Source organism: Corapipo altera, unplaced genomic scaffold (assembly GCF_003945725.1).
Source record: "Corapipo altera isolate COAL_440 unplaced genomic scaffold, ASM394572v1 301, whole genome shotgun sequence".
NCBI lineage: Eukaryota > Metazoa > Chordata > Aves > Passeriformes > Pipridae > Corapipo > Corapipo altera.
In genome coordinates, this window is record NW_020884926.1 from 5,722,792 (window position 1) to 5,747,854 (window position 25,063).

General features: G+C 50.5%; 1 protein-coding gene across 4 annotated transcripts in view; it reads left to right on the forward strand.

The window, feature by feature from the left end:
• Window positions 1-19,131, forward strand: part of EPHB2 (EPH receptor B2) — a 136,074-nt gene extending 116,943 nt beyond the window's left edge. Inside the window, exons 7-16 of one of the 4 annotated variants that reach the window (XM_027658010.1) lie at window positions 1,475-1,637; window positions 2,212-2,320; window positions 2,434-2,549; window positions 4,608-4,730; window positions 5,102-5,349; window positions 5,963-6,178; window positions 8,849-8,998; window positions 12,958-13,151; window positions 15,209-15,364; window positions 18,406-19,131. In XM_027658010.1, coding sequence (XP_027513811.1) covers window positions 1,475-1,637; window positions 2,212-2,320; window positions 2,434-2,549; window positions 4,608-4,730; window positions 5,102-5,349; window positions 5,963-6,178; window positions 8,849-8,998; window positions 12,958-13,151; window positions 15,209-15,364; window positions 18,406-18,514 — 1,584 coding nt within the window. In that variant the 3' untranslated portion in view covers window positions 18,515-19,131. The remainder of the gene's footprint in view (window positions 1-1,474; window positions 1,638-2,211; window positions 2,321-2,433; window positions 2,550-4,607; window positions 4,731-5,101; window positions 5,350-5,962; window positions 6,179-8,848; window positions 8,999-12,957; window positions 13,152-15,208; window positions 15,365-18,405) is intronic. The other 3 variants (XM_027658013.1, XM_027658011.1, XM_027658012.1) reach the window with 3 other exon arrangements.
• The last annotated feature ends 5,932 nt before the right edge of the window (window positions 19,132-25,063 follow it).

The window sequence follows — 25,063 nt, forward strand, 5'->3', positions numbered from 1 at the left end:
TTTTCCAACCTTGATGATTCTGTGATTCTGTGGGACCTTCCTTCTTCCTAATTGCCCCTTCATCACTCTCTGTCCTTCAGCAGTCCACTGCAGCAGTTGGTGAGGAGGAGCAGATTCTCTCTTCTTGCTGGGAGTTTTACTCTGACCTCACATTCCCATGGGACAAGCAGAAATCCCTCCCTGCTACCCCAGTGACACTTCAGAACTGGGACAGAGGCCAGTCCCTTGATCACACCCTCATTTCCACTTATGGGGTTCCACAAACCTCATGTCTGACTTTCTAACAGTGTATCCTGAGGTTATTACCCCTTCTCAGTGGTGAGGGTGCAGGGTGGGGGGTCCTTGGGCTTGCTGAGCCCTTTGCAGTGACAGATCTCAGGGGACTCATTTGTAAACTTGCCAACTCAGATTTTGAGCTGTCAGCTGCTGCTCTGTTTTACCAGTGATCCTGCCAAGGCAGCCTGACCTGCCAGGAAGGATGAGCACCTTCAACATCATCACAGACACTGGGTTCAAAAACCAGTGCCTGCTCCTCCTTTTCTCAGGGCTCATGCCCACAGCTTGGCTTTCCTAAGATCTCTCTGTTTTCCAGAAGCAGAGATTACTGCTTTGCTCTGACTTTTGGGACTTCATGCCTGCCAGGCTTCCAGCCACCTTGCTCTGACCACCTTCAAGGCTCTCTGAATGTGGTCCCATCCTCCTCTGCTGTCTGGTTTCTCCATGGGGGGGGACAGGGACTGCCTGTCCTCTTGTACAAGGAGGTCCTGCCTGTCCACCAGTGCTTCTGGATCCTCATCTAAGGGCATAATTCCTAATGGATCCATCACTGACACGAGTGCAATGCCACCTGTATCATTATGGTGTGACTGCTCCAGTCCTCAGCTAGAAGAACGGCAGACAAGGGGCAGACAAAAGTTTGGAAATAGTCTCATTATCACTTTTAAATATGCTCTTGGGTTCCCCAGCTTTGGTAACTTGGCCATGGCCCCTGGAGAAGCAGGCCCTGGGTGGTAGCAATCCAAATACTTCTCCCAAGGTCCAAAACCCGGTGTTCAGGTGGGCTTTGCCTCCAGCACAGGTAAAGGGAGATGGTGAAGAGCAAATGGAGAGGGTGCTGAGGCTGGATCAGGCACAGGAGGAGGGGATGAGGAAGGAAGACAGTGCTAAGAGAAAGTGGCCACAGAAGAGGGAAGCAGTTCCCATCCCCACTGAGCTCAAGGCTTGGAGCAACAACTGAAGTTTTCTAGCTAAAACCTCCTTTAGAGCCTTTCCTGAGAGGTGCCAGACAGCCCAGGGATATCCACACTCACATCCCTGCTTCTGTGTCTCCCTACCAGGAGGAAGGACCTGTTTGTTCTCCCGGGGTGGCCTCTCTGCCCACACCACCCTGGTCTCCTGCCCTTCCTCCTCCCAGAAACACAGCGCCCAATTCTGAACGGGTTTTTCTGACGACAGGTTTGTATTTTCTTGGCAGGATCTGAGCGAGTTGAACTCAACCACAGTGAAAAGCCCCACCAACACTGTAGCAGTGCAGAACCTCAAAGCTGGCACCATCTACGTGTTCCAGGTGCGGGCACGGACTGTGGCCGGGTACGGCCGCTACAGTGGGAAGATGTACTTCCAGACCATGACTGAAGGTGAGTCTGTCACCTCTGGGTGAAGGTGACACAGGGTCCAGAAAGCCATGGAGATGCACTGGCAGAAGTGCTGATCCCCTTGCTGTCAGCCCCTTCAAGGGTGTGTTGACAAGTTACATGCATTTATTCAAGACCTGGAGAGAGGCTTGGCCATGGTGGTCCATGCAGACAATCCCACAGTTTGGTCTGATTTCTGCCCAGCTTTCCTGCCATGGGGTTGCCTCTGCTTAGCTGGAGTTAGAGGAAGCAAACTTTATGTCTTCTATGTGCCCAGCTGGTGATGACAAATGCAGAGCCAGCTCTTAATTTTCTAAATTTGTGCTGCTAAATAAAACAGGCCAAGCCAGTTTTCCAGCCCTGAGGCCAAGGACGAGGCACAGCACGTACCCATGGGTCTAAATCTTCCACCCAAAAGGGGCAGCTCCATCCAACCTGCCTACTGGGGCACATCCCAGGCCTGAAACAGCACCACCTGTCCCGGACCAGAGGAAGCAACAGCCATGCAGATGTGGTGGACTTTGATGAACTCGTGAGGGATGACACATTAACCCACTCCCTCTTCTTTGTGCACCAGCTGAATACCAGACCAGTGTCCAGGAGAAGCTGCCGCTCATCATCGGCTCCTCGGCGGCGGGGCTGGTGTTCCTCATCGCCGTGGTCGTCATCGGCATCGTGTGCAACAGGTAGGTCACCTGAGCACACCAGGGCTGGGCAGGAGGTGGTCCCTGGGGACAGGGTGGCAGGGGATGGGGATGGGAAGGGCCCATGCTGTGCTCAGGTCTCCCTTCCTTTCCAGAAGAAGGGGCTTTGAGCGCGCGGACTCCGAGTACACCGACAAGCTGCAGCACTATACCAGTGGCCACAGTACGTACCGAGGGTCCCCGCCCGCCCTGGGGGGCCGCTCGCTCTTCGGTTTGTGTTCCTGTTCACTCATTCCTTGTTTGGGGGGGGGGGGCTCAGGGGCCTCCTGGTGTGTGCATGTGTGGGCAGGAGCATCCCCCCACCCCAGCCCCCTGATCCCCAGCCCTGTGTGCTGGCTGGAGCCAACCCCTGGGGATGCTCTGCAAACCCCTGTGACATCCAACACGCCCCCTGAAGCCTCACCCTCTTCTGTGCTGCAGCTCCTGCCACCACACCATGTCTTGCTTCTCCGACTCCTCAGCTTTGCCCATCTGCTGGGCAGCAGTGAGACCCCTTCCCTGGCCTGTCCCTCTCCTGCAGAGTGCTGTCCTTCTGCAGGAGCCCACACACCTTTGCTAGAGCCATCCCAGTGTTCCCAGTTCCCAGTAGATAGGAGCTATATCTACGTATAGGTATATAATACAATACCTAACATGCCCTCTCTTGCAGCCTCCCTCTTCCAACATCCAGGTGCAAGGCACTCCCTCAATCCAGCATTCCTGCTCCCAGCCTCACTGCACACCCTTTACCTCACCTCAGTGCATCCTCCTTTCCCCATCCCAGGAAGTGTCCAAGGCCAGGTTGGACAGGGCTCGGAGAAACCTGAGATAGTGAAAGATGTCTCTGCCTGTGGCAGGGGGTGGAACGAGATGAGGTCATTTAAGATCCCTTCCAACCCAAGCCATTCCATGATTCTATGATTAATCCCTGCCTGCATGTCCCTGAAATTCCTTTCTCCTCCCTCACTAGAGACACGTGGCTCTAATCTTGCTTTATTCCAGTCTCAGTTGTTATTTTCCTTGTGTTCCACTTGTAGCTTCAGCATTTATGCCCTTTTAATAACCTTTTCCTGTAGAAATCCAGACCTTGCTCAGAGCATGGAAAACACCAGTAGTGTTTCTGCTCAGGACTCACTGTTGCTTCTCATTTATCTGGGAAACACCTCCCAAAAGGCAGAGCTCTGAGCTGCAGCCCTGTGGCCCAGCAGCCTGTGCTGGCTGCCTCACTATCCCTTACCAGGAGAAATGACACTTTTCAGGAGAGATTATGAAAATGCAGCTCTCAGGTGTTTGTCAGTCCAGGCTGTAAACACACATTCACACATTCTCCTGGGCCTGGTGTGGGACATGACAGCTCCAGGCTGGGGTGGCATTAATAGCTGTGCCTGTACCACTTGGTGCCATGGGATGCACATGAGCTGATAAAGGGCCTGAGGTGCTTTTTCACCACTTCCACACTCAACACAGCTGTCCAAGGCTCAGTCCCTGCTCACTCCCCAGCAGTGATTGCAGTGGGGAGACTACAGCAAATTGCCAAAGCCTGGGTAGCCTGTGAGCATTGCAGAACCCCCTTGAATCCAACCAGCATCCTGGAGTTGGGACTCATGCTCTGGTGCTGTGTTGGGCTTCTTGTTTAGTGAGCTGTGAGCTCTGCTCTCCATATAACCCCCATTTTGGAGTGAGCCAGAGGCCAGAAAATGGGTATAGAAAGAGAAGATCCATAGGTAAGAGCTGTCCCACAGGTAGTGTGGGATGTGGCAGCAGCAGTCCAGCCTCACCAGGTCCCATGGCCATTGGCTTTCCCAGGACATGTCACTGTGTCCTCTGCTCTGCCCAGCAGGAAGAACTTGGTGCTTGCAATTTTTCTTGTGTCCTCCACAGCTTGTCTTGGCCATTTTGGGGCTCCCAAGAGGAAACCCAGCCTTGGGTTACCTGTCAGGAGAACAGACTGGACTGTCCATTCTGCTTGCACTGCCCCTGGAAGGGTCACAGGCTTCTCGTGGAGGAGTCAGTCTGCAGTTTGCACTCTGAGCTCACAACATATCCCCTCACTACCCCAACAATGATTTGTGAACTGATATTCATTAAATCCAGCTTTAATAGTCCTGTGAAACATGACTCTGCATGTTCCTTCTCAAACTGTTTCCCTGTTTCTGCTTTGTGCCCTTGATTATGCAACTTGCTGAGGCAGAAAGACCCTTAAGCAAACAAGTTTCTCTTTTCCTTGATGCCAACAATCTGTTGTTCCAGTTGCATCCACCTATCTGACTCTCTCCTCACCTCTGTGCAGTGACTCCAGGGATGAAGATCTACATTGATCCGTTCACCTACGAAGATCCCAACGAGGCTGTCAGGGAGTTTGCAAAAGAAATCGATATCTCTTGTGTCAAAATCGAGCAGGTGATCGGGGCAGGTAGGTGACCTGGGAATGGCTGGCTCCCCTCAGCACCACAGGCTCCTTCATGCTCCCAGGATCAGGTGAGGATTTAGCCTTACCTGTACTGGGAAGACTGGTGTCACTAATGTCTTAGCCCCAGCCTGGACTAGAAGGAGCAGCAGGGTCCAGTGCTGGAGAAACATGAACACCCAGTTCCCGTGTGCAAATAGTCCCATATCCAGTGCTCCTCACAGTGATGGGTCTACCTGAAGGGGGAATCTTTGGTGTGGAGGAGGGAGGAAGCAGAGATCAAGTGGTGGGTGGCAGCTCAGGGACGTGCAGGGCAGACAGGGCTGGACCAGTGGGAGCTTCTGGGAAGCTGACAAGCCCTACCTGTCTGTCCACAGGGGAGTTTGGCGAGGTGTGCAGTGGGCATCTCAAGCTTCCTGGCAAGAGGGAGATCTTTGTGGCCATCAAGACCCTCAAGTCTGGTTACACGGAGAAGCAGAGACGGGACTTCCTGAGCGAGGCCAGCATCATGGGCCAGTTTGACCACCCCAATGTCATCCACCTGGAGGGCGTGGTGACCAAGAGCTCTCCAGTCATGATCATCACTGAGTTCATGGAGAACGGCTCCCTGGACTCCTTCCTGCGGGTACAGGATCCTGGGAGTGGGCAGCTCCAGAAACTGTGCTGGGACAGAGGAGGACTGGGGGGAAAGGTTCCCTTCCCAGTGTCCTTCCCTGCCCAGTGTCCCCTGGAGCAGCTGCTGCATAGTCCAGAGGTCTGTGGTTTGGGAACAGAGGTGGAGGTGCCACCTGTTACATATCTCATCCTAGGGAGAGGCTGTGCCCTCCTGCACACCCACAGGTGCCTGTACAAACTGGCACAGAGGGACAGTCTGACGGAGCTTTAAGACAGCAGGACTTCACCTCCAGCTGCTCTGTCCAAGTATTTCTACTTCTGAGCTTGAAGTGGAAAATTGACTGTTGAAGGGAGATAACAGGAATAGATGGTCCCTTCTGAGCCCTCCTGTGCAAGGTGGGTGCACCTTTGGGTGACAGCAGCCACCATGGTGATGCCCTTGGGGTGAGTGGGGGTGAATTCCAGCCCCTGTGAGCTCTCCACTCCCCTTTGGAGGGAATGTACATATTCATGGCAGAGCTGTGTCTTGCCATGAGCGTGGAAAGACACTCCTGGCTGTTTGCTTGACCGTGCCAGGCTGTGAATTTGCTCCTCTCACATGGTCTCCCCCTCTGTTCCCCAAGCAAAACGACGGGCAGTTCACGGTGATCCAGCTGGTGGGGATGCTGAGGGGCATTGCTGCGGGCATGAAGTACCTGGCAGACATGAACTACGTGCACCGGGACCTGGCTGCCCGAAACATCCTGGTCAACAGCAACCTGGTCTGCAAAGTGTCTGACTTTGGCCTCTCCCGCTTCCTGGAGGACGACACCTCTGATCCCACCTACACCAGCGCCCTGGTAACGCTGCTCTTCCAGAGGGAGGGATGGGTGGGAGGGCGAAGGAAGGAGCTGGAGAGGGAAAAGAGGGAGGTCGCTTTTTCAGGGTGTCAGCGGTGGAAAGAAGGTCCCAGATGGGAAAGACCAATGAAATAAATGGAAGAAGATTCTCTCCCGCAAGGTCCTGTCATGCCTGGGGGTAGCTGAGCCTTCTTCTAAACATATATATCCCTGGTTGGGGATATATATCCCTTAGTTGGGATCATGCACTTATACCCACTCAGTGGGATCCAGCTGGGATCCTTTGAAATGCTGCCCTGACAGATTTGTTGCCAGGGCAGCAAGTATGGGGGGTTTTTGTCATCACTGTCCAGTTGTGCTGCCCTGCTGTCCAGGAATCCATCATCCTTCTGTCCAGGAATCTGTCATCCTTCCCCATGTAATGTCACAGGCTCAGCCCCAGGAACGACAGACTGAAGTGTGGATGCATGCTGGGCATTCATCCCAGCAGTACTAGATACTGATTCTCCAGAGAATCTGTATAAATTAGACAGAGACATTCCTAGAAATGACTTCATGAACATGTAACAACTTCCCAGGAACACCCCCGGTGCCAGTGACACAAGTGCCACCAAGGACTCATGGCCTGTCTCAGGCTACAGAATGTTCCTTGGGACCAAAGGATTGTTTGAAGACTTGTTGCTCAGTGAGGCTGTAGCCAGGACTTCTCATAAATATCACACAGCATGGCTCTGGAACAGTGCAACAGGATCAATGCCTAAGACAAGAATTCCTGGAAATTAGTGTTGGTATTGCTGTAGGAAATCATCCCTCCTGGGTCTTTTGAAGCTGCCTGGCATGGCTCTTAGTGAATTGTGTCAGCAGCTGAATACCAAACAAACACCAAAAATGTGGGGGTTTATTTTGTTCTGAACTTGTGTAGCTTCAAACATCCACTCTTCCATCTCACACAGCCTTAGAAACACTGATAATATTTATTTTTCATAACATGTTCCTCACAGCCAATTAACTTTCCTTTTGTTAAGTAAATACATGGTATTTATTGCTGTTCTCTATCCCTGTTATTATGCCTGTAGCTTTTCTCTCTAATAATAAATTTGTCATCCCTAATTTATTCATCTTGGGCTGTGGGCACTGTGGCAGGACATAGATTATCTATAGTGACAGAATATGTGCGCCTGCTGCATCAGAGAACCAGGAGGATCTTCCTCTGCAGAATCCCTGTCCTGGGATGCACAAATGGGTTTTATTGTCATCATCCCTGGTGCCCAGGGGTGGCAACAGCCACAAGCTGTGGTTCATGGGAGGTTCATGGCTGAAGCCCTGGGTCAGATCACCACAGACATGGGAGGTCTCACTGAAGTGAATTCTTCTACAAAGAACCTCCAAAGTCTGTAATTTCTACTTTAGAACCTCTCTTTTATATATTTTTTAAACCCACTGCTTGCCATGAGCCCTGTCAAGAGTCTGCTTGATGGAGGGGACATCATGCTTGGTGGGGAATGCTTGGTCTTCCCCTCTTGTGGAAAACAGAATATTTTGCCTGAGATCTGTGGCTGTGAAAAGATTAAGGAACATTATCTTTCTTCATTATTCTGGCATGTACTGGGGCTGAGTCCTAGGAAGTCCTAGGAGACCCTTAATAACACATACCAGTTATTAATTGACGAAATATAATGTTCTTTAATCTTCTCCCAGCCACAAAACATAGACAGTTTTGCTTAGTTTTCAGCACAGGGGAAGAATTTCCCTTCAGAATGTCCCTTGAGTGAGTGGCTCAAGCCCAAAGCTCCTGGAGGGAAATCAGGAGGATGGGAGGGCTTAAGCAGAGCGTGGCTCTGTGTGTGCCACTCCTGTGTTCTTCAGGGGTTGACCCCCCTGTGTGGGGAGTGGAGAGCCCTCATTTCTCCAGAGCTGGATGACAGAGCCCCCAGTGCCCACCCAGTCCATCCCATTTCCCACCAGTGACCCAGCAGAAGCTGTTCACTCCATCCTGGTCTCCAGAAACAGATCCTTCTGGATCATGTATATCCACAAACAGACAGATACAAGGACTCCAGCTCAAAAATGATGTACCATTGACTTCAAGGAGTCAACAGCTGTAGAAGGCTGAAGAGGAAGGTGTTCTAATTCCATATATCCTGCTCTGGAGGTAGAGGGGTGACAGCAGAAGGATGGAGGGAGATCAGTTTGGATTTTCCTGTGTTCCTAGACCTTAATTTTTCCACCAAAGTCACTACTAGCACCATGGGCATTTCTCCATGCCGAGGAAAACTGTAGCAGGAGGCAGGTGGAAGGAGCTGGTCTTGTTTAATGTGATGAAGAGGAGGCTGAGGGAACCCTCTAAGTGACCTGGAGGAAGAAGACAGACTTTTTGCAGTGGCACCAGATGATATAATAAGGAGTAATAGGCAAAAATATGGCTTGTGAGGTTCAAGGTGAATAACAGGAGAGTGTTGGGACAGGTCACCAAATGGGGAGAACCATCATCAGTGAAGGCTTCCCAACTTGGCTAGACATTCCACATCCATCCTGAAGTAGCACAAGAGATAGTCCTGTGCTCTCTTCCTTCTGGGGTTTTACCAGAATATTACAGGCAAACATTATGGACACTCCTGTTTTCAGTTGCTCTTGCTCCTTCTGTTCCTATCCTCTGTTTTCTCCCTGCAGGGTGGGAAGATCCCCATACGATGGACAGCTCCTGAGGCAATTCAGTACCGCAAATTCACCTCAGCCAGCGACGTGTGGAGCTATGGAATTGTCATGTGGGAGGTGATGTCCTACGGAGAGCGGCCCTACTGGGACATGACCAACCAAGATGTGAGTTAAGAAACCAGGGGCAGAAACACTGAAACTGGGGAAATTGCAAGGTGAAAGCGTGGCTACAGCCTGTGGCATGCCCAGAGCCTTCTCTGTTGAGGGAGATGTGTCCAAGGAATTGGAAGAAGTAATGGGGATAATTTTGGGATTTGGTCTGGTCGCCTCGTGCTGCTGTGGCAGAGGTTGGGGACTGCTCAGCACCGACTGCAGTAGGACAGGGTTAAGGTGAGCAGGTGCTGAGAAGGTAAAGGAACGAGGTGGGTGGAAAAAGAAATGTCACTGAGCTGAGAGCTCCTGGAGCAGTAAGCAGATCTTCATCTGCAGGGATCACAGGCATTCCGTGGGAGTCTGCTACAGAGACAAGAATGGTTTGGGAAGGAAGAGACCTCTAAAGATCATCTTGTCCAACCCTCTTCCATGGTCAGAGGCACCTTCCACTAGATGGTCATTAAACCCCCCTGGCAAACTTGGACTGTGGTCTATAAGAAGCCAAGCAATTTATGCACAGCTAAAAAACAAACCCACAAGGTATTTCAGTATTTTTGAAATACTTTATGACTCTTCTCTTGAATTGGAGCATTTCTGTGCACTCCTTCCTCCCAGGGGGACAGTTTCCTTGCCTCCATGCAACGATGACCTGTGGCTGCAGCCACACCTTCACCATAGCAGTGCCATTCTCCCTGTTCTCCTGGTACCTGGGCAGTCAGAGCCCACCTGTCTGGTGGCAGTGAGTGCCATGAGGATGCTGCACCTGCCCATGTGGGTCCAGAATGCCAAGGTCCTAGGTGGACCCTAAGGCTTGTCTCCTGCTGCAAGTCTGAGCCTTGCACACCTGCATGTGCCAGTATCTACCTGGCTTCCAGTGTGTCTCAGAGCTACCTCTGGGCAGTCCATAGGAAGCCTTCAGACTCACATCTTCATCATCTTGTGGGCTCCTAAACCAGCCTTGCCTTAGAGGGGGAGAGTGAGAGCCAGGCTCCCACCTGACTCCTGCCTCTCCTCCTGCCCCTGTGGCAGATCAGACCTTTTCCATGTCAGTAGATCTCCATCCAGGCCACATCAGGTTTCTCCAGGGTGGGCCCACACCCTCCTTAGTGCCTGGTGGGAAATTATGAGTCCCTAAGCCTGGAGCAGGTAGATGATACCTGAGCAAACTTTGTTCACAGCCTTGCCCAAGCCCCTGCCATACGAGAAAAATCTTTGCATCAGTTCTTCAAGGCAGAGGGAGGGGAGTTGGGGGTCTGCCCCTCTCAGCAAGGACAGTTCCCTTCCTGTTAAGGCTTCACTGTCACCTCAATTTCAAGCATTTCCTGCAGCCAGGTGTCACCTGTAGCCCTCTGCCTTCCCTCTCCCTTGTACTCCACAGAATCACAGAATCAACAAGGTTGGAAAACACTTCTGAGATCTTCAAGTCCAACCTTTGACCCAACACCACCTTGCCTACGAGTCCGTAGGCACTGATGCCACATCCAGTCTCTTCTTAAACACCTCCAGGGACAGTGGCTCCACCCCCTACCTGGGCAGCCCATTCCAGTGTCTGGTCCCTCTCTCTGCAAAGAATTTCTCCTCCCTGGACCCCTTCCCTCCAAGGTTTCTCCTATCACAACCCCAGTGCTGCATCGGCACCGGTCCACCCGCCGGGGATGGCAGAGCCCGTTCCTGTCTCCTTGGCATCTCCTGCTGCCTGTCTCCCATCCCCAGCCCCTTCTCCCAGTTTTTCTGCTGCAGGCCATGGTGACATGGTGGCCCAGAAGCTGTCACCACTTAAGCCCAGCTGGTCCTCCCTGCCAAGGGTGCAGATTAGCCTCCTGACCCTGGGGTGTGAGCGCCTGGGGAGGCTGGGGGAGGAGAGATGGAGACAGCAGCATGTGCTGTCTGGTGGGAGAGGAGATGGAAAGAGCAGCCTGTGCTACCTCTGCATGTGTCTGGTGGCAGCACAGCAGGCAGCTCGTCCAGAAAGTGCTCAGTCTGTGCCACAGACGAACACTTGGTCCTTGTGTGATGCTGCTGCCCAGCCCTGTGACCCCTGTGCCTCCCCTCCCCTCTGTCTTGGATAGATGTAGAGCTGGGAGACGGGTCAACTTGCACCTCCTGGGAGAATCCCTGAGCAGGAGCCAAGAGCTGCACAAAGCACATCAGTCATGGGATCATGGAAGTTGGAAAAGACCTCTAAGGTCATGGAGTCCAACGATCAACCCAGCACTGCCATGTTCACCACTAAACCATGTCCCCAAGTGCCACACACCTTTTGAATCCTTCCAGGGATGGTGACTCCACCACTTCCCTGCACACCCTGTTCTAATGCTTGACAACTTTTCCATGAAGAATTTTTCCCTAATAACCAATCTAAACCTCCCCTGGCACAACTTGAGGCTGTTTCCTCTTGTCCTGTCACTTGTTACCTGTGAGAAGATACCAACCCCCACCTGGCTCCACCCTCCTATCAGGGAGCTGTAGAGGAGATGCCTCTGGTCAGACCATCACAAGCCCTGTGGGGTACAACCAGGGCAGGGAAGGGCAGGGAGGATTCCTCCCACCTGGCACATTTTGGCAGCAGTGATGCCAGCCCTCGTGTCTCAAGTCAGCCTGCCCAGCACCTTGGCCACGCACAGCAGTGTCTGGAGAACCTCCCAGTGCATTCCCTGCCTGAAGTCACCATCCTTCTTAAACCCTGCCAGATCCCACACTCTGCATTGCTTGGCATGGATTGGCCATCTGCTCTCCCTTGGAGGGAGCCTTCTACTGCCACAGCACCTCCAGTGCCTCCCCCCCACCAACCCTTCTCTGCTTCTTTCTCATTCCCAGCTGCAGTATCCTTAATTTTCTCTAGGCAGCCTTCCTGCTGTGTCCAGCCCTTCCCCAGGATGGGGACACAGCCCTGGGGTATCCCACCAGGCAGATCTCTGTCCTTGGAATTGTGCAAGACATAGCCAGACAAAGTCATGGCAGCCAGAGACATCCAGGTCCTTCCTCTGGATCCCTGAGGGAAGTTCTGTCCCTCTTCCTCCCCTTTTTTCTCATTCCCACAGGGAGTTGGTCATTTCAAAATGCTGCTCCTGATTTCTGCAGTATCCTCAGGTCTGATTTTTATCCTCACTCCTGGGTTTTGTTGCCACACAAGCCTATTTATGGTGTCCAAGGCTCCTTCTCCTCGTCTTTCAGTGCCCTTGCTGTGCATGGCCTAAAGGCAGGAGCATCCTGCCTGCACTTGCCTCTGTGAGAGGAATGGATGTTCCTGGAAGGTGGAGCAGCTCCATCCTCCTTCATCACCCAGGAGAGGATGGAGGGCTGCAGGTGCAGAGCAACGGGGATATGGGGAGATCCTTGAAGAAGATCCTCTAGCCTTTGTTCCTCTGCTGTTTCCACTGGACGTTGCAAGACCAGGCATTTTCCCAGGTCACGTGGAGCAGTGAGGAGACACCCAAGCCTTGTGCCAGCCCAGATCTGCAGCCTGGGCTGCATCCCCTGGCACAACCCTCTCACTTGGCTGGGCTTGATTGCTGGCAGGAGTAGAAAACCACTGGAGGAAGGAAAACACAGGGGCAGCTTCCCTGTCTGTAGGTCACAACCCTTCACTGGATGGGGCTGTTCTCCTCCCAGTGAACTGCTGGGCTGGGTCCAAACACATCACCCTGACTCACCTGCCTTGTGGCTGGAGCTGTGAGGTCACATATCCCAACAGGGATGGTCTCTATCCCTAGATCAGACTGACCACCATGAGCAGCCAGCCAGGCTGGGTGTCAGCTGAGCAAGGCTGGTGTCTCCTCCCAGGACAGGCCTCACTGGAATGCCAAGGGCTGTGATTAAAGTCTGTGGTGAGAGGGGGTTGGAGGGCACCAGACAGTGCAGGCTGCAGCAGGGCTGGTCATGCCAGTCACCTTCAGGATCCAAGAGAGGGAACATTGTGAATTAAATAGGTTTTACCACAACTGCACTGATCTCTTTTTCCCCTCCTGCAGGTGATAAATGCCATCGAGCAGGACTATCGGCTGCCACCGCCCATGGATTGCCCAAATGCCCTCCACCAGCTAATGCTGGACTGTTGGCAGAAGGATCGAAACCACAGGCCCAAATTTGGGCAAATTGTCAACACCTTGGACAAAATGATCCGAAATCCAAACAGCCTGAAAGCCATGGCACCTCTCTCCTCTGGGTACATGTCTCTGCCTTCCCCTTGTTCTCTGGCTCCCCTGTGCAGTCCTGCTGTCCTTGGGTCTTGGTGGGCACCATCACTGCATCTCTCTAGGAGCTGTGTTAGAGGCAGCTTGGCCTGTGTTTAGTCCTTTACAGGGTGGGCATTGAAAGATCACAGAATCCCAGAACAGTTTGGGTTGGAAGGGACCTTAAAGCTCATCTCATTCCACCCTCCTTCTATGGGCAGGGACACCTTCCGCTAGCCCAGGTTGCTACTTTGATCCAACCTGGCCTTGAACACTTCCAGGGATGGGGCAGCCACAGCTTCTCTGGGCAACCTGTGCCAGGGTCTCACCACCCTCACAGCCAAGAATTCCTTCCTTAATATCTAATTAAATATCTGATGTCCAGGGCAGAGAGTTTGGAATCCCAGAGATTCCTGTGGCTGGCAGTCTGTGCAGATGTCAAGGTCACTCTGGTCCCTCTCCTTGGACGGGTCTGGTGAACACAGACAGCTCGTGGACAGTGGACTCTGCACACAGAGGAGCATCTTGGGTTCATGTACATGTGGGTGCTGGAGGAGTGTGGTTGCTCTGATTGTCCAATCTCACATTCACAGAATCACAGAATCAACGAGGTTGGAAAAGACCTCTGAGATCATCAAGCCCAACCTTTGACCCAACACCACTTTGCCTGTCAGCCCATGGCACTGATGCCACATCCAGTGTCTTCTTAAACACCTCCAGGAATGATGACTCCACCATCTCCCTGGGCAGCCCATTCCAGTGCCTGATCACTCTCTCTGTAAAGAATTCCTTCCTAATATCCTAAAACCTACCCTGGCACAGCTTAAGACTGAGCCCTCTTGTCCTACTGCTGGTTCCTGGGAGAAGAGCTCGACCCCCACCTGGCTACTTCTCCTGTCAGGGAGTTACAGAGAGCCAGAAGGTCCCCCCTGAGCCTCCTTTTCTCCAGGCTGAGCCCCCCCAGCTCCCTCAGCCTCTCCTCATGAGACTTGTGCTCCAGATCTTCCCCAGCCTCATTGCCCTTCTCTGGACCTGCTCCAGCCCCTCAATGTCCTTCCTGAACTGAGGGGCACAGAACTGTCCGTAGGTGCAGCCTAACTAACCTTCCATGGAGCCAAATCAGCCTCCTGAGAGGGTTTGATGCTTCCCAGGGCTGGCTGGGATTCCCCAGTTTGTTGGAAGCACTGCTCCTGTTATGAGAATGGTTTTTCTCCCCTTGTACAGCCAGGATTTTAGAGCTACATCTCATAATCTCTGATGGCTCTTGCCTTTCCTCTATGAACTGATCCAGAAAGACTGATCCTGATGCTCTGTACAGATTTTTTTTCCCCAAAAAAACCCATTTTTCCAAAACCACCACACCTTTTCACCAAAACCCCCATATTTTTTCTAAAAAAACCCAACATTTTCCTAAAAGAAATCCATTTTTACCCCTCTCAAACCTATATTTTTCAAAAAAAGATGTTTTCAACCCATTTGTTTCTCAAGACACCACAATTCCCTCCCAAAAAAAACCATTTTCCCCATTTTTCCCAAAACCCCACAATTCAAATTTTTTCCCCCAAACCCACCATTTTTTTCTCCAAACCTCCCATTTTCTCCTGAAACCACTGTGGGTTTTTTTTACATAAACCCCACCATTTTTTCCTAATAAAACCCTTTTCCATCCTAAAAATCTCCACTTTTTTTCCCCAAACCCCCCATTTTTCTTCCAAAACCCCTTTTCCCCCAAAACATGCACATGGAGCCAACTGGGTGTCCCTTGGGTTTGAGAGAGGGGGGGCTGGGATCCCCCAGATGTATTTTGGGGTCTCCCAGGTGTATTTTTGCATCCTCCAGGTGTGTTTTGGAGGTATTTTTGAGTTCCTGGGGACTTTTGGGGTCCCCCAGGTGTATTTTGGGGTCCCTCAGCAGGACAAAGTGTTGTCTATGTGGTAGTTCATAATACACTGGGAATGATGCTGGTCCAGGTGCCTCCAGCTGCTGGAGGGTGCAGGGACAGTTGTGTTTGTAGCTCTTTGTCTGCTCATTCCCCATTTCTGTGTTCCAGGATGAACCTCCCCCTCCTGGACCGCACAATCCCGGATTATTCCAGCTTCAACACTGTGGATGAATGGCTGGATGCCATCAAGATGAGCCAGTACAAGGAGAGCTTTGCCAGTGCTGGCTTCACCACCTTTGATGTAGTATCTCAGATGACTGTAGAGTAAGTGCCCAAAGCACAGGGAAAGTCTCAGCAGTTTAACAGCAATTGTTTGTTACTGAATTAGCTTTATTTTCACGTTTCGTGGTTTTACTTTTGTACAATTTGTTGCTTTGTGGAGCCACTTTTAGTCTGTTCGGTTTCTGGAGGCTCCAGACTTTGTGTCCTCTGTCTCTCTGCACTTGCAGAGTTCATCTCCACCTCATCACACTCCACGTCCCCACTGTGAGAATGAACACCCCCCAAGGGGCTCCAGAACCCCAACAGGGAACAAATGGAGAGTTCAGGTGGCATCAGACAGTTCTCCACCCACTCAAGAGCACATTTGTACTCTGCAGTCCTCTTGGGTGTGTGGTGTATCAGGGATGGAGACGATGAAGTTCTGCCTAACAAAGGTGTCTGAAAGTCCAGATCATGGAATCACAGAGTGGTAAAGGTTGGAAGGGACTGCTGGAGGTCATCCAGTCCAACCTTCCTGCCAAACAGGATCCCCTAGAGTGCCTTGCTCAGGGTGGTGTCCAACTGGCTTTTGGATATCTCCTGTGGGGGGACACTTCACCCCCTCTCTGCGCAGCCTGTTTGGTGACTGCACATCAAAGAAGTTCTTCCTCACATTCAGGTGGAACTTCCTGGTCATCAGTTTCTGCCAGTTGCCTCCTGTGCCATGGCTTGGCACCCTCAGGCAGAGCCTGGTCCAGCCCCTGACACCTCCTCTCAGATATTTCCATTCCTTTATAAGATCCCCTCTTGGGGGGTGGTGACAAGTTTGTTCTGCCTTGTCCTGCATCCACTAAAAACATCCTGCAGTGACAAATTCTGAGCAAGCTCTCTGGAGAAAGCAGCTGAAATCCATTTGTGGTGGGTTTGAAATCTCTTGGGGCTCTGATGCCTCTGCTGAAAGGTCTGTGGCTGGTTGCACTTTGCTGTAGAAACCCTTAGAAAGGGCCAAGCATTAAAGCCATCTACAAGTGCTGTGATGTCTTTGAGCCTGGTGACCAGGAATGATTTTGGAGTTGGTGCCTTAATCCAGATTTTAAACCTACTGATGAGTCAGAATCTGTTCACACAAACAGCCTTTTCTGGCTTTTTGTTCTTATTTGCTGCTGGGAAAATCCCATGGCACTTCTGACTGTTTCAGCACATCTGTGGTACAACCCCAAGACCCAGGGGATGATTTTGGCACAATATTTTCTGTGTTCATACAACAGAAAGAGGGTCCACAAAATCTGAAGGGTAGAGAAGAAGAACCTTGACTAAAGAGAGACATCAGACCCACACTACAACCCAACCCTGCCTGGGTTGTGCTATTTTGAGTATCTAACAGTGAACAGTTCTGCAGGCAGTCCAGCCAATGCAGCCTGTTCTTTCACAGACATCCTCAGTGTCCCTTAAAAGCCACTTCTCCCAGTCCCTCACTACTTCCCTCACAATGCCCCCCAAGTGCCTTCACCACAATCACAAGGGTGTCCTCAGCTCATGTCCCACCAGATTTGACAAACCTCCCTTCCCCATTCCTCACCTGCTTGGCTGGATGTTAAACAGAGAGAAGGACAGTCCAAGTCCTTTTTCCTTGGCAAATCATGGGGCAACTGTACTTGACACCACCACCTGATGTTTACCTGGTCTTTGCAGAAGTACATAGTCATGGAAGTGGAGCTGCTGTTTTGTTCAGACTTGGACAGCCAGCAAAGGGTAAATGTTTCCTGAAGACTGATTTGGTTCCCCAAATCCACATGGTTTCAACATTAGAAAGGTTTCTTACTGGTTGTCTGCAGGCTGGGACACCTGGGCCACTAAATTATCTGCCAAGAATCCCAGGATGCTTTGGGTTGGAAGGGACCTTAAAGCCCATCTCATCCCACCCCCTGCCATGAGCAGGGGCACTTTCCACTGGCCCAGGTTGCTCCAATCCCTGTCCAACCTGGCCTTGGACACTTCCAGGGATCCAGGGGCAGCCACAGCTTCTCTGGGCACCCTGTGCCAGGGCCTCCCCACCCTCCCAGGGAGGGATTCCTTCCCAGAATACAATCAAATATCTAATGTCCAAGGCAGAAAGCTGGGAATCACAGGGCTGTGCAGAGCCACAGTCCTATCCTGGTTTACAGAAATGAGTTAAGAATTTTTTTCACCTTTCCTTGGAGCTCCTGTTTGCTCTTCTTTGCCCATTGGCTTCCCCTCAAAACCAGGCAAGGGTTTTGCCACACTTCCCCTTAAAAGTCTGTTCCTAACACTCAAGGAGAAAAGGCACCTGACAATCCTCAGAGTCAGGTGTGGGTCATGTCCATCCATCCCCTGATGGGAAGAACAGCTGAAGAATTCATGACTGAGGTTTATCCACCAGGAGGGAGAATGCAGAGGGGAGCAAACACAGCTGGAGCCACAAATGGGACCAATTTAGAGTCACATTCACTCTCTTGCCATGACCTTTATTTCTCCCAGATGCCCAATATCTATAAAAAACAGAAGCACTCCAGAAATTAGATTACCATGATTTAACACAGAGCACAAGTTACAAAAGTTGATCATTTCATGGTCCTATCAGATGAAAGGAAAAGCATCAAGAACAGCACATCAGCTGCACAGGAGGAGTGAGATCCACACTGATGAGGGACAGGACACCCTGGTCCTGTGTCTGCGGGGATGGAAAAAATGTGTCACAAAATGAAAGAGAATCCTAACAAAATGGCACAAGAGTAGAAAATTCAAGGCAAGTTGACTCAGCAGAGCCCGGGGCATTTGGTTTCACACTCTCTGTTGAGGTTCCAGGACTCTGAGGGTGCTGCAGGTGGGTAGAAAATGCACAGATTGGAGGATAAGCCAGAAAAAGTGAAAGAGTAGAGGTTCCATGGGGGTTTGCATCCATTGGTTGCACTCATGGAAGAAATCTGTGGAGACTTCAGCTCCCTTCTCATGGAATCATAGGATTACAGAATAGTTTGGGTTGAAAGGGACCTTAAAGATCATCTGAAATATCATCTGTGATCTTGTCCTGTTGTGAGAAAATATCTTCTGATGTTTGTGTTTGTTTTCTTTTCCTCCCAAAGGGACATTCTGCGAGTTGGGGTCACTTTAGCAGGACACCAGAAGAAAATTCTGAACAGTATCCAGGTGATGAGGGCACAGATGAACCAAATTCAGTCTGTGGAGGTTTGATGGCTGCGTGTCCTCCTCCTCCTCCTCTTCCTCAAGGCCCTGCTCCCCTTCACCCCTGTGATGTCCAAGCTCCAGTTCTTGAGTGTTCTGCATGGACCAGAGACAGGCAGCTGCTCTGAGGATTAGGGCAGCAGGAAGGAACACCCTGTCCTCAAAAAAAGGTCGCCAAGAGCTTCTAGAATTTAAGTAATGGAAAAAGGGAACAAAAAAAAAAAAAAGACAATTATTTTGAAAACAAAACAACAAACTATGAAATATTTTTAAATAATAATAAAGCAATTGCATTCTTGAAAAGGGCTCCAAGACCAATGGGAGTCTCCAAAGGAAGAGAAAAGAGCAGCTTCATGTTTCCCCTTGCACAAGGCTGCTGCAGCTGGGCCCAGGCACCTCTGGAGAGATGAGACTTTTTCAGGAAGAGGAATGCAAAGGAAGGCCACAGAAGCACATCCTTTCCTCTCCCATGAGCTGTGGCTCTGGGAATGTCGTGCAGCCCTCCCCCAAAAGCCCCTGTGAGCAAATCAGAGGGGGGAAGAGCTGAAGCTCTTTGGTGCTGTGGAACCAAGTGCGTCTCAGAAACTGGTGGACTTACTTCAAAAGCTGAAGACTTTTTTTTTTTTCTAAAAAAAAAAACAAACCCCACCACACACAACAAATAAACCAAGACTTGGAGGAGGCTGTTTCCAACAAACAAGAAGGAATCTGTAACGCCTTGGGGTGTGGGGGGGGGGGGGGGAGGGGGGGAAAAAAAAAAAACCAGTCCTTTTTTACATCTCTTATTTTCTCTTGTCATGGAACAGTTTTGTGAGTGACAGTTTCCTAAAGGGTCCGTCCATCCACCGTCCAGTGGCATCGTGTCTCATACATATCATATGCACAAGACTTTTAGTGATGTCTTTTTCTAGATGCCAATGATCTTTTTCCCAGAGGACTTCCCAAGTACAGTATGTAGTAGTTTTTGATTACAAACGCTGACGTGTACCTTTATTTTTCGGTTGTCATTGTTGGGAGATTTTGTCCATTGTTTTGTTACCACCAGTTTGTGAGTTTGGGGGTTGGAAATTTTTTGGGTTAGTCGGTTGGGGTTTGATTGTTTTGGTTTGGTTTTTTTTTTTTTGACGAAAAAGAAATTACATCTCCAAGTATCATATCACCCAAGAACTTAAAATCTCTTCCCTGGGGAAGGAAAAATTGCAGCTTATTGACAATATGCCAGGAGAAAAAGGTTTTTTTATATGCACATTCCCTCCTGTTTGAGTATTTGTTCTTTTCCACTGGTCGTGGCACGGCAGATGTTTGTGGCTTTTGGGTTTCCAGTTGTTTGACAAGATGAAAAGGCCCCCAGTTCAATTCAGGGGTACTGATGCAGGGCTGAGCCAGCACCAACAGAGGGTTTGGGGGAGGGAGAGAGGGGAGGGTGGCTGGGTTTTGTGACTCTCCATTGTCCTTTGGAAAGGTCTGGCTGCTGGGAAAGGTGTTGGATTGGTGCCTGCAGCACGGAAAGGTGGGGAAGGCCAGTCCTCCAAGAGGAGCTGGTAGTTTTGGAGTGTGAGCTGTGTGATCTGGTTCTCTGCAGTTCCCAAACTGGGCAGGTGTGCTCTGTGCCATTTGGGGACCAGTACCTTACTTAGAGATGATGCTCTGGGAGCTCTGAGGCAGCTTCAGTCTCAGCCCTTCACCTTGAGGAGAGCCCAGGTCGACAAAGGCAAAAACCTCATCCCAGGTCTCCGGAGGCAAAATGCTGTGGCTGAAGCTGAAGGATCAATCCATGGGTTTATAAATAACTGAAACAAATTCTTTAGTTACTGAACAGGTCTTTGGGATGTTTAAATGGCACCAACCAAGCACAGGGAGTGCAAATGGGAATCAGGTTGTTCTTCCTGTCCAGCACCACATCATATCCTCTGAAACACTCCTGCCACCACCACCTTCCTGTGGCCACATGTGGCATTTTTCCACCCACCCCCTGGCCATGGCCAGCAGAACTGGTGTTTACAGGCCCCTGTCTGCCATTCCAGGGGTCCTCTCCTCGTTTTCAGCAGCTGAAGGCACATTCATTGGGAGCTGCTTGGCTGTATTTTCCAGGAGCTGGATCCAAGAGGAAGTGTGTCTGCTGTGGATGAAAATCCTGAGCTGTCTAGACCTCTGAGGCCAGACATCATCTCCCTGGACTGCTTGTAAAATATGAGGCCATTTATAAAATACTTTTAGCATTTTCCACTTCCAGGCCAGATCCAACAACAAAGCCCTTGCAAGTGGCATCAGACCATTCCCTACAGGCACGAGTCACTTCTCTACTGAGCTCCTGCACTGTCCCAAAGTTTGGTGCTCCAGCAGCAGGGTCTTTAACTGGATGAATTGTCCCTCCAGCCCCTACTCATCCAAAAATCTACTCATCCAAAATCCCCAGTGCAGTGCTGTGTTGGTATTTGAACACACATCCCTGGCTTGGCATCAGAGCACACCTGTGGGGAGGTGAACACAAGGTGTGTGCTGGGCACCCAGGGACATATTCTGAGCTCAGTGTCCCCAGGGCAGCCCCTCTGATGGCATCACTGCTCTGATGGCATTGCTTTCAGGTGGCAGAATTTGGGGGGAGTGGGCTCTGGGTGTGGTGTGTGCAGGTGGTACCTGGACATGTCACCTGTCTGTCCTGCCCGTGTATCCAAAGGGGTGCTGGTGATGCCTTTGCGTCCAAAAAGCACTTGCTCCTTGTCAGGGAATGGACTTTGAAAGAACACAGAAAAATCCCTGGAGCTGATTAAAGCACACAAAGTGCTTGCAGAAGGCACACAGGGCACCAGGAGCTTCTCCCATGTGGGGAGCAGGGAGGACTCTCCCCTGGTGCCTCTGTCTCACGTGTTTGAACAAGGAGCAGTGGTCAGTCTTTCCCAAAGGCATGTCTGGAGCTGTGTGGTGGCACTCCAGGGTGAGGGAAGGATGCTGTTGTGCCAAGCTGTCCTACCACAGCCAACCAGAGACTTGTGTACCAGAGCTTTGCAAGGAGAGCTGCCTGCCCAGAAAACCAACCGGCAGATTCCTGTGGGGCAGCCATGTGGAAGGAGCACATGATGCCCTTCAGTTGTCCTCCCCAGACAATTCCTGACTGTTCTCTGCCATCCTGTACATTCCTGCAGACACTAAGGAGGAGCAGCACCCCTTCAGAGCCACTCAGGGCTTGGAAGGGCACTTCAGGTCTTCTTCATTTGGAGACATTTTGTCTTAATGCACTGAATCTCCTCGCTGGCTGCTTTCAGACACATCTACCTGCCAGACCCAGCCCACTGTGAAGGACAGGACCCAGCTCAGTGCCACAGCCCCCCAAAGCCGTGGCAGCCGCCTGCAGGACAGAGAAAGCACATCCATGTCTCTTCTTCTGACCAAAAAATCACATGATGCTGGTTCTAAAAGGAGCACATCCCCATCTGTTTGTACCAGACATCGCTGTGACATCTGTGTTTGGTTTTGTAGGACTACTGGAGAACTCAAATAGACATGGTCCAAAAAGCACTGCAGTTTTCTGCATCCCTCAGCTCTGCTGGGAGCACGAGGAGCTGAGTTCCTGTCAAGTCCTTTGGTTGTGAACACCCCTGGCACACTCTGCAGTGCAGGGCACAGGCACTGGAGTGACTTTAACATATTTATTTCATGGGTCTCCGATGCACTGCTACGAAATGGGAATCTAATGGCAAAATCCAGTGTGTTCCAAGGGGTAAAGGCACTTGCTGACATTGGCACTGTGAAATCCTGTTGTGCATGTGCATGTGTGTGCATGTGTGGGGACTGAACAGAAGGGATCAGGCAGCTTGTTGCAATTTTCACATTTTCCCTCTCCCTTTCAAGCTACCTCCCAGACCTGCCTTCCTCCTCCATTTCCCGCTGCCATCTCCTGCTCAGGTCACCCTGGGGGTGTTGTCTGGTAGGAAAGCTGAGCAGGCTGGAAGTTCTCAGTTGGTTGACCAGTGAGGAGTTCAAACCTTGCAGAACATCAGGGAGCAGAGCAGAGAAAGCAAAGCACACGTGGATAGTAAAAAGTTAAAATATATTTAGAGGATCATTTCCAGCTGTTGCCTTTTCCCTGCAGTTGCAGCACAGTGATGTGAAGGAGAAAGAAAAAACAAACCTGTAAGACACAGCAGTGCCACGAGGAATTGTCCCTCTGGTTCTGGGGACACACAAACAGAGCACTGTGAACAGCACATCCCCTCCCCAAATGACCTGCCCTCCCCCCCCCCAGTAAAACCTCAGAGCTGCCTTTCTTAAATGAGTGGACATTTGTGGTTTTCAGCAGCTGAGGAGCTTCTCCTCCCTGTATTGTCCTCACTATGGAGCAGGAGCTTCCAAAGGCAGCAATCCAGGTCAGTGGGGCTGGCACAGGGTTTGCCACTCCTGCAGTATTCCTTTAGTATTATAATTCCAGTGTGGACTTCCATCCCACAGCTCTGTGCCAGTCATGGCACAGGGTCCTCTCATTGGCATCACTGGGCCAGGACATCTCGAGGTCAGCAAGTGTTTGAAGTAGCTGGGGAGAAAACAGGACTACAGCCTCTGAGATCTGCCTTGGAACATCTGCCACAAAGAGATTCTTGGATCCTGTTATCCCTTTCCCAGCAGCAAGATCCTGCTCTCTTCACCAGCTGCTGGAGCTCTCTCCAGTGCAGTTCCCTCCTGCTCTGGCACGAGCCAAGGAGGAGATGCTTCATCAGCATCTCTTCTCATGGGGCTTTTCCCACTGCCCTGGAAGTTGTTCTTTGAATTTGGGTTAAAGGAAGGGTTCTTTCCCAGGAATCATCACCCAGGCTGCAGATTAGCAGTGGCCTGTAGAGAAAACCTCTTGGAGGGTGTGAGCAGCTGAGGAAACTTCTTGTTGTATTTTCCAGGCTGATTTATATGAAACCTGGAGTCAGGGCTTGAACTCTGCTGCGTTGTTAACAGTTGTATCTTCTGATGATGCAATAAATCTGTCGCTGCCTTGGGTGTATGAATAATCCAGAGTGCTGGAAGTATCACTGCTGTCTGGTTTGGTTTAGTGGAGTTTATTGTTTTAATGTAAATCACCTTCCTTCCTGCATGTCTGACTCAAAGCTGACTTAATGTAGGTCTTTTTCCATCCTCAAAAATTTTACATGCAAGTTCTTCACATTCAGGATTCAACTTTTCTTCCCTCAAAATTGTATGAACAATTAGTGCAGCACTAGCTTAATTTTTTTCTCCTGCTGGCAGTTATCCAGTGCCACTAATGGCATCCTAACAATTGTCTCCTTTGCTGTGTTCCCCTTCTTTTGCACTGCAATCCCCAAGGAACTGGTGTAGGACCAACAGTCCTTTATATCAATTGATTGAGCCAAATGCCATGTCCTCAGAGTTCCATGGTGTGAGCTTTACCTGTTGCAGTCAACATCCCCCAGTTCTGTCCTGGAGCTCTGGTTTGTGACTTAAGCACTGCTCCCACCTGCTCATGGTGCTGGTTCCACTCTGGTCCCAGTTCTGTGCAATTCTGCCACTGTGTCATGAGCAATTCCCATCAAAAATTCTCTTCTGTATTGCTGATTTCTCCTTCTCATTGCTGAGAGCTGCTGGAATCCTCCCACTATGCAGAATATAAGGTGTTGTGTTTTTTTTTATCTACAGTCACATTTTAGCCTTTTATCTTAGACTTGTTCAGACTTTGCTTCTTATAATTAATTCTTCGCCCTTCCCAGAGACAGGACACAACATTGGTCTCTGCTTTCATATGTGTTCCAGTCTTCCATACGCCTCCTAGAAATCTCCCTGCACTCTGCAAATATTTCCTGGAAAATCTTCCACAGCTCTCCTACAAAACTCCCTGCACTCTGCAGATATTTCCTGGAATTTACCTTCTTTCTCTCCCTCTGCTGCTCCTGCCAACTCCATTGACAAATATTATTTGCAGAACTTTGGGACTGGAAGCACCAAGACCTCTCTCCTCACAAATCTTTGTCTGGATCTGCATTCCTGGCTATTCCCACCTGTCTTACAACCAATTCAGCAGTTTCTGTCCCTTTTTTTTTTTTAATTCTGCCAGAAATTCCCCTGTGTGGTCCTGAGCTGTGTCCCTCTCTGTATCCCTGTTGGTTATCACACTGCTCCCATTTGCCATCCCTGCAAACAAACCACAACACTTCATTTTTTTTGTCAGGAGCCCTATTTTGCCCTCGTGGAAAAAAAAAACAAAACCAAAAAACCACAAGCAAACATTTGGTTGATCCTTTTCCAGCTCTTTCCTTCCAGTAAACTCCAGGAATGTTTCAGTTGCCTCAACTGTAGCTTCTCCTTTTCCCTCTGAGGTCAGTCTGGAGTTCTTGCACGGATGTTGTGCCGTATCCTTTGATGATTCCAAGAAAGTCTGGGAGGAAAGGATTGAACTTTGTCAGGTCTTTAACAGCCAAACAGCTGTGTTAGCAAGAATCAGTGGAAGGGGTTCAAAGTCCTGCCCGTGGCCACGAGGTGGGAATGAGATGATCTTTAAGGTCCCTTCCAACCCAAACCATCCTGGGATTCTATGAGGACTTATCTAACCTGAGGCTTAAG